Genomic DNA, 9,632 nt, shown 5'->3' with positions numbered 1-9,632 from the left:
GATAAGTCTGCGCATGTATTTCACGTGGGCCCGAATGTTCCTCACACGCGACGAAAAACAAGAGGACTATAAACATGGCGTAAGCTGGACTTCTTACTTTTGTATTCTAAATTATTGTAAAAGAACGATAAATTCTGAAGGAAGAAATCAGTAAGTAATTAAGTGCGCGTTCACTCCCACATGCTTTTTCGTAGTTGAGGCGTTCGTGAACAGCAATAATCCGTACAACCTCCGCCTATACCGGCGCAATTCTTCCATATGCATTTTAATACAAAACAGAATCAAGGTCATGTGCATTTGGTCGGCGCTGTTTTTTATTTATTTTGTTGCATATACTGAAGTCCGATGCAGGGCTACAGCAGGACTGGGAATATTATACATTATTATACATTATACAATAAAGCACATACGTAAACAAAAAAAGATAAATGGTTCTTGCGCAATTAAGTAGCGCTACTTCCTACATAACTTTAAACTCAGGGTATAAAATGCGTGCCTCATTGTGGTTTCGGCGCGTAACTTTCACTGCGTTACTGTTAAAGCCGAAATTAACGTCCAGGTATGATATGCTTAACCGCCGACCTGTCTTCTACACGATAGTAGCAGGCCAGGCCACTGCAGATAAGTAACCTTAGTCTATGGTAGGAACATCATCCTGCAGTAATTCTCCTGGAGCGTAATAGAGTGCACTTCTCAGAAGCAATGTTCTGTATGAGTATTCCGAATGGTGAGACCTTCACGGGGTACATTCAATAGTGCACATTGCAATAATGACAAAGAAATATGGGGTATCACATACAGTATCCATGGTAAGTGTAAATGCAGCAACACTGAGTTGGAGCTAAAGCGTAAGTAAAGGAAGAACTAGCTGCTATTGAAATACATGCACTCAACCAATTAGGCTGTATAGTCGTTAGCCAATAAAGATTCTGTTCAAGAATTATACCTAGCGCATTGAGCGTGTTTTGTTTCAAACAACGATTTCACTGATGCACGTAGCGATAATTAATTACCACGGACATTACGATCACACACATATATTAGGCTTCAATACGACACAACGGAGATGCAAGGAAAGTCTCTTCTACGGCGCTACTTGGGTTGTTCTCACCAAAAACTTAAGCACCAATGTCATTGACAATAAAGGCCCAATGGAGGTCGAACGCAAAACTACGCAAGGCCCATGAATCGCGGTCACTACCAGAAGACGCACTTCTTGGCCGGATTCATGGGAGTCCCTGGCGCACACCCGAACGCGTCCGAGAACTCGACCATGTTCAACAGTGGCACAATGCAGCGGGAACGGCCAGGGGCATAGCGTGCTGAATGGTTGTACATGTTCTCGCACCACTTGGCGCAGTGGCCGATGAAGAAGAGACGCTCGGCTGTCAGGTTGAGGCCCGGAAGCTTCAGATTCCGCTGGAGGGCGGGCAACGAAGCGTAGGCTGCGTGCGTGATCGTGGCACCCGCGAAGTCAGCGAGGTTTTCCGAGTCGAGGGTGTCGTCAAGCACAGCCTGCCGGGCTTTCATTTTCTTCTGCGAAGGGTGTTGAAAAGCACTGATCAGGAAGCTGGCACGAATACTTGTGGGCAGAGAGTTTCACGCATGGAGCTGGAAGTGTTTTATCCGTATCTGATACCTTCAAGAGGAATTCCTCACTTTCCTGTGTGGAACACCGGACGTTGCGCCGGTACTAAACTTCACGCTCGCTCTCTGGCTTGAAAAGGCCGTCAACTCCACACTTTACTGCTAGCACGTTTCTACCGGAGAACGCGCGGCATGTCCTCGCGTGCGAAGTGGTCCCGTTCCCGACACGAAGAACTGCAGGAGCAACTGTTGGCTACTGTTGACTGTCGCATAGCGTTTCTCTACGCTGCTTGGCTTTTGTGTCCCTATTATAGTTGCTTGCAGACGTGCACAACCTCAAGATATTACTTGTTAATGCGCAATGCCTTGCTTACCGGGAGCGCCCGTCAATAGCCCGCAAAGTTTGTCAGCAATGTGATGAAGCATAAACTCACGGCAGCTTTGTGAGATTCCCGCAAGCAGATAGCCTTCTCTGTATAATTCGCTAGGAACTCAGGTGTTGCCCATTGACGCTGCGTCCCGGAAGCGTCGTACATGGTCCCTTCTACGTCGTAACCATGCATAATCTCGTGACCAACTACCTGCAATGGAACAAAATGGCAGAACCAAATCCGCGCATAATAATAACACGCAGTTTGATTTGAAAACTAGAGATTAATTTGAAAATTGCTAATTGCACGAGCGTTGTAACACAACGGAAGATCGAGTAACCTAACTGCGATATCCGAGAGACCACACAATAAACATAGCAAAAGCGAAAAGTTAGGCGATTGTGTAGCAGTTCCCGGAATTTCATTCCCGCGCACATATAAAAAAATATCGGTTCTCACAGTTGAGTAACCTCACTGGCCTGAAGGGATTCCCAACTGACCCATTTCATCCTTCAGGAAAGTTGCCTACCCTGATAACTTTATCACCGGCTTGGATTTTTGTTTAATGTCTTCTCATCCGGCAGCTAACAGATGCTTTATGGGCTTGCCTTTTTTTAACTTTCTGTGTGATATACTAACGTAGAAAAGGGACACACAAGTCCGAGTGTACTTATCTATTTATCAATTCCGTTGTACAACTTTAGAATCAGGTTTGTTATGGCGTCCTTCATAAAACACTTTGACAGAACACCGAGCTAATCACAGCGGTGACAGTGTAAACTATTTCTCGTGAATGCGGATTTTACTATTGTATAGAAAATGCGCGACAGTCATCGCGCGCGTTACGGTAATTTTGATTTACTTAGTTCTTGAAATCCAGAAGTAACTTTCTCCTTCCTGGAATTAATTGAGCAACAACATGTGCTGTTGAATACGGATAGAGAACCTGCTGCACCAGAATGGCCTCACTGTGAAGTGTTTCGAAGTGAGCAACCGTATAAACCCTTTCTTCCCACTTGAAGCAGTGATCGTCAGGGAGCCAGGGATTATGAAAACCATACTCTTCGTCAAAGGCAGCAGCGATAGGAAAGCAGTCCAACAGTTCATCGCGAAATAACTAAAAGATGCCGTAGACATTTAAAAGTTCTTCCATTTAGATTTCCACGAAAGCTTAAAATTGGTCTGAGCATATAAATCTTGAAACTGCATTTGTACAAGCCAAGAAAAAAAGAATGGAAAAGCTCCACAGAATTTATCTATGAATGTGTAAGCATGCTTACACCCCCAAATTTCAAGTTCGCCCACCACCAAGTTTAAAATTTGCCCACCCCGAAATTTAAATTGACCCATCACCAAAGTTTTAGTTGGCACAGCCCAAAGTTTAGGTTGTCGCCCCCCCACATTTCAAGTTGGCCCACCCCTAAATTTAAGGTGGCCCACATGTAAATTTCAATATGGCGCGCCTCGAAATTTTAGGTTGACCCACTTGAAAGTGTCAAGCTGGTCTACTCCCTTTTTAAGTGTTTGTCTTGCAGCCTTCAATTTAACTCACCCACAAATTTTAGTTGGGCCTCCCCAAAGGATCCAGTTGGCCCACCCAAACCTTCTGGGTCACCCACAAATGTAAATTCTTACTTAAACTTTCACTTTACTTTTCCAACGCAAAGGTGAGATTCCTAAGGGCAGAAAAAGTTGTAGACAAGTCGAGGGGATCTGGGTACTATACAGACAGCAGTCAATCTGATACATTCACAAATTAAAAATTAGAAATATTTTCGTCCCTGGTATTTTGAAATAGTCAAAAGTAATATACAATGCAAGATAAAAACAAATACATTTATTGGAACCACGAACATCTTGTCATGTACATTCAAAACATAGCAATGTCGAAAGTAAAGATGCACTTACGTTATAAGGTTCTTCACTCATTCATAAAAAAATCTGATATGCGAATTTAATTTACAAAGTTCGATTCTGACGTTTATATGTGAAGTCACAGGCATTATTAGTGCAGGTATATGACAGGCGAGGACACCAACCGAAGCTGGCCCCTGCAAAATTTTAAGTCGGCCCAGCCCCAAATTTAAGTTCGCCCATCCCCAAATTTCATCTTGCTCCCACAATTTAAGTTAACCCAAGTGCAAATTTCCGGTTGTCCAGCCCTCAAATTCGAAGTTGGCCCGACCTTCAATTTTAGTTGGTCCTCCCCCAAATTTCAAGCTAGCCCACCTCAAACATATAGTTCACCCTCATGTAAATTTAATTTGGTACTCTTTCAAATTTCAAGTTGGCCCACCCCAACTTAAGTCGTGCCACCTATAAATTTCATTTGACCCACCTCCAAATTTCAAGTTGACGCGCCTTCGAATTTCAAATAGGCAAACCCCCAAATTTCAGTTCGCCCAGCCCTACTAGAAGCTCTGCCGTACATTTTCTATGGAGCGCTCTGTATTCCTATGGACATTCGCTTTTCTTTCTTTATTTGTTTGTTTAAAACACTGCTTATCTTTTATAACGCTACGCATCATCTTGGTTTAGACTAATATAACGAATAAATACTTTATATTCGCAAATTAAGCTTTTCTGCGCAGATAAAGGGCAGTAAAGTTTTCACATGACGCGACAGGGGTACTCGTGAAATAATGATCACCCAATAAAAAATATTTTGAACAATATTTTGTCCCTCTTAAGCTGTCGTATAGAGTCGTCTCCTACAGCTTAGAAAGCCGTTTGTATTTACTTGCCAAAAGCACGATCAGCTTATGAGGCACACTCGTTATCTCTCTGGCTCGGGGCGCTCTGGAATAATTTTAGCCACAACGAGCGTTAATCAGTTTGTCCCCCATGAAAACCCGGCCCGCGCACCGAAGCATTGCAACACCATAGCTACTGAGCTACTTTTCATCGTGCTGTAATGACATGCAACCTGTTTTTCGTGCTCTTGAAGATTAATATTCACACTCTACACACGTGTAAGGCTCCAAGATTGATACGTTACTGTGCTCGTACAGAGCGATCTGGGAAAGAGTAGTGTAAAACTCATGAGCCATTGCACTCTGCAAAGGCGGAGCACCAGCGAAACTGTTTAGAACACGGCACAGACGTGACGCAGGATTTTCTACCAAGGTACGAGTTCATTTACCGTGTTTTTTATTTGCATTCGCGTGTACGGCGGAACCGCCGGCGAGAGGAGCCGGGGGAAACTAGGTACACGTCATGGTTCGAAGAGATCGCAACCACGCGATAGCCGGGGGAAGGGAAAGCCGATAGCCAAGCGCTTCGAATGCCGAAAAAGAGAGGGCGTTGCGGCCGTAGACATGGCCGACGCTGCTCGAAGTGCAGTACCTCTTATTATCAGCTTAATGTGCGATATGCGTTCGATTTGGTCCAAAAATATAAACTTATTTTTGCAAGTTGGCGGAGCGTTTCATACCTACTACACCTCAGATGCGTGTCGTCCTGGTATAGCACTGTCTCTGGGATCGGCCCATGGTGTTTGCACACGCAGAAGAAATATTCGAGGAACCCTATTCATTAGGAAGTTCACTGTAAAAAAAACTACGCGGACGATTACGATACTCCCTGATGCGAAATTGGAGCGCAGCTCTATACGTGTTCTGATTTCCCGATATAATGGCTCGCTAGGACAATACGCCTGTGCGGCGCGTTACAAATAGACCGAAGTGTGGCGTGACTGCCTCACGAATCAGGAGATCGCGAGAGAAAGCGCGTGGGTTACGCGTGAACATGATTCACAGCCGATGCCTCAGAGAGTCTTCCGCTCATGCCGCGGATATTTTCAATAAATAGTTATTGCGCAGAGGTATTACGGACCAGCGGGCTCAGCGGGCGAGCGGAAACAGCAGCCGAGCGCCGCATGAGCGCTGTAGATTTACCTGAGCGATCCTTCGCTCGGTCGAGCAAAGTGCTTTGCTGCACAATCTGTCCAACAAGGCTGGAGTTACTGTGAAGATACCAGTACGTTCGCTTCGGTTCTCGATCGGGGTCATGCCCTTGAAGTCGTGGCTAAACGGCCTCGTTGCTGAAACCTCTTGCAGGATACACAACTCCTCTACAGTGGTAAAACACATTCGAGGCTTTATCGCCTGCAGGAAAGCCAGCGCCGCGTGCATGATGACGCTGACGACATGCCACTGTTCATGCGGGTGGTCGCCATGTTTGTTTCCGCTAGGGAGAGGATGCCAGCGAATGAGCTACCCGCTCTGTAAACACGCTGGCCACCTCAGCCTACCGCATTTGCGCAGTCGCGTCTTCGCTCTTCCGCTGGGCCAGCTCGCCCGTAAACCCGCTCAGATATGACTCTCCAGTATGCGGACGCGCGCTACTCTGGCTCCATCTCGTAGCCATCCTCATCGCAGAGCCCGCGTTGCCCGTAACTACGCTTTTCTTATGCTTTCACCGTACCCTCCCTCCTCTTCAACTTTCTTGCTCACCCTCTCTTCGCTATCGTGGTCTTTCATCATCCACTCTGATCCGTGTTAATATCCATCCTTCGCTGTGCTCACGCCGAGTGACGCTGAGGCACGTCGGCTTTCAACGCAGGAGTCCACGCCGAAGAGCTGCGATCTAAAGGTCGCTTTATTTGGCAGCATTGGTCATCGCCTTGCTCCTACTCTATATTACGTTTATCTAATTAGCTATCCTAAGAGTCCTATAGGGTTTGAGGTAAACGGTCACGGAAGAAAAGCAGGGAGATGCTATGCCCTGTGGCATTCGATGTTAACTAAAGCAGTGTGCAGGGTGCCTAACAAGTTAACGAAACGACCATAAGAGCACCAAGAGATAGGTGGCTGTTTCGTGACTCACACAACCTACATGCCATGATGTCACTCGTGTCATGACATATAGATAGATAGATAGATAGATAGATAGATAGATAGATAGATAGATAGATAGATAGATAGATAGATAGATAGATAGATAGATAGATAGATAGATAGATAGATAGATAGATAGATAGATAGATAGATAGATAGATAGATAGATAGATAGATAGATAGATAGATAGATATGTGAACAGCTTGAAGTTCGCAAATAATGGTTCGCGTTAAAACTCCAAATGGTTGGTTATCCAAATCATAATTTACATTGTATTCCTAATTATGGTCAATGGCCTGAGGTACCAGGTAATTTCATTGCACCTTGCAAATCATGGACACTTTTACGTCCTGGAGAAAAACTTTCTTCAATATGCTTCTTGTTGCCTAATACAGGTAGCTGTACACTTGACTAATAAGCAGTGGTAAATATTCATTTGTTTGAGTAGGTAGGGATGATTACTAAGCTCAATTCACGTCCGCTAAGTCGGGAAAAATGTCACCGACCAGTACAATACCCCCTAATGCGGAACTTGAGCCTAGCTCTATGCTTTTTTCATTTCGCAGTATACTGGTTAGCGCGGAGAATATGTCTCGTGTAGAACGTTGCAAATGGAGCGAAGTGCTGCGGGTCTGCCTCGCTAATCGGAAAATCGCGAGAGGCAGCGCCTGGGTCACGCATGCGCGCGGTTCACAGTCGTCGCCGCAGACGGACCTCCACTCATGCAGCGCTATCTTTCTATATGTCCGACGCTCTCTACTCTGGCGCCACCACGTGTCCATCCTCGCCGCAGTGCCCGCCTTGCACGGCACTTACGCTCTTTTTCTCACGCTATCGCCATACTCTGCAAGTCCAATTTCGGCCTCGTGATTTCGCTGCGCCTTTCTCCTCCGCCTAAATACTCTCGCTGTGTTCGCTATCGCCGTGTTTCATCTGCCGCTGGCCTCCATGTTCGCTGTTTCGTTCATGTTAAACAGCGCCAAAAACACACAAGAGCACCGGGCAGCTCTGTGCTCCGATTCTTCGCTGCGCTCGTTCGCTCGGTTACGAGGGACGCCGAGGCACTCTGACGCTTAACGCTGGAACGGATACCTTAGGGCTGTGCACCAACATTTGTAATAAATTAATGCAGTGACAAGCCACTGTCTTCGATATAAAGCGGCATCGGGGACATACTGTCGAAGAAGTCAATGTACCAGAAAGCAGACAACACAAAAAGTGATATTTACTTACGCCCAGCAACCTATTCTGAATTCCTCATACACTCTAAGCCTCTAAACGGCGCGTTTGGCATTTGAGGTTGCTAAGTATTATTTACAACATTCGTCAGAACCTGTTGCCACCGTCTTAGTCCCGGTGCATGCCGCCCATGCAAGCTGGAGCGTAAACATTCTTAAATAATTGTGCAAACTGGCAGCTGGTACCAATATACAACATCAGAGTTTCCAACATCCTACTGATCACTCGGTTAAAATATGCCCGCATTTATGGCAGAGCAAACGATCCAATGCCAGCAGTAGTTTCACTTCAAAGTTTGCTGTTTTCCAAAAGTATACGAAAGTGTCATGCCGAAAACAAATGTGCTTACTTATTTTCTCATAGACAAATAGTAGGCCCCCATAAAGATATATACTGGCCGCATATTTCCAAGAAAAATAATGTTTGATCAGAAGCATACTAAAGTAAGATCATTTTAGCATATAGTAAACGTAGCGTGATTCCAATGGTTAATCGGAATAAAACATAGCGAATCATAGGGCCCTATAACGTAAAACTATTCCACTATTATTCTTTTCCAATCTCCTGACGTGAAATTTGCGTAACCACTAACGCAAGCACCGGGTTGTCACCCGCAGGGTTGTCTGAACAGATCAATCAAACGCTCTTCTCGTTCATAGGAGGTCACTTTTGTTTGCTTGAAAAACGAATAACATTGCCTACAGTGAGCGGGTTGTCATATCTAATTGGCTGACAAGATGCGAGGAGAACGCTCAAGTGGAGAGGGATTCGATAGGGCCGAGCCCCTGCACTGAAAGTCGATAACCGGATGAAGAGGGTGGTGCCGACGTCTACGATTGGTCGGCTTTTCCTTACTTAGCTTGCGGTGGCTGGTCGAAAATCACGGCGGCATCCAACGAAAGCTCAAGAATGACGCTAAAACGGACCCTCAGCAAAGAAGAGTTAGTTAGCAGAATGAGGGGGTAAACGTGATAAAATTGCTCGAAAACGTTACACGACCACGCAAGAAGTTTTATTATACGCAAATACAACCATGCTCTCCGGCAGGTGCGAGTAGCCAGCGTCTGAGCGATCGGCGGCAGCCATCTTCTATTCCTTTCGGAACGGGGCCGCCTGCGGCTATTCCAAAGAAAATTCAGTTTTGTTCGGCATATTAATGCATCTTTACCGCGTACACGTCACTTTGACGCGGTGAGTTCTTGCGGTTTTGTGACGTTGCGTGGTAGGCAGGTGAAGTGGGTGCAGCCCGAAAACGTTTTACCAATAGCGGAGGGCTAATGGCAAAAAGTTGTCGAATCAGAAATAACGGTTTTCTTTTTTCTGTCAAATCATGCATAATCAGTGTGTACACATCATATCAGATGGGGAGGTATCGCGGTTTTTGTGACGTCGCGTGACAGACAGGTGAAGTGGGGGTGGTCGACAAAAGTTTTTGACCAATTGTGGTCGGCTGATAGCAGAATTGGAATATTGGAATAGAAGTTTGGAATAGTTTTACGTTATGGCGCCCATAATCATCAAAACCGTGCTGCTCTAACTACTGCATTATTTCGGTTGCTACTTTCGCAATATAGCCTAAAGCGGAGGCATGCGTTT

General features: G+C 45.5%; 1 protein-coding gene across 1 annotated transcript; it reads right to left on the bottom strand.

Moving 5' to 3' along the window:
- Positions 1 to 292: 292 nt before the first annotated feature.
- On the bottom strand, positions 293 to 2,163 carry LOC129386239 (neprilysin-1-like). Its single transcript, XM_055073940.1, has 2 exons — positions 2,022 to 2,163; positions 293 to 1,536 (listed from the first exon to the last, which is right to left on the bottom strand). The coding sequence occupies exons 1-2, from the start codon at positions 2,148 to 2,150 to the stop codon at positions 1,198 to 1,200; spliced, it is 468 nt and encodes a 155-aa protein (XP_054929915.1). The 5' UTR covers positions 2,151 to 2,163; the 3' UTR covers positions 293 to 1,197.
- Between the last annotated feature and the right edge of the window lie 7,469 nt (positions 2,164 to 9,632).

This window comes from Dermacentor andersoni, chromosome 3 (assembly GCF_023375885.2).
Source record: "Dermacentor andersoni chromosome 3, qqDerAnde1_hic_scaffold, whole genome shotgun sequence".
Lineage (NCBI taxonomy): Eukaryota > Metazoa > Arthropoda > Arachnida > Ixodida > Ixodidae > Dermacentor > Dermacentor andersoni.
The sequence above is the reverse complement of the archived record's forward strand: the minus strand, read 5'-3'. Positions and strand labels throughout refer to the sequence as shown.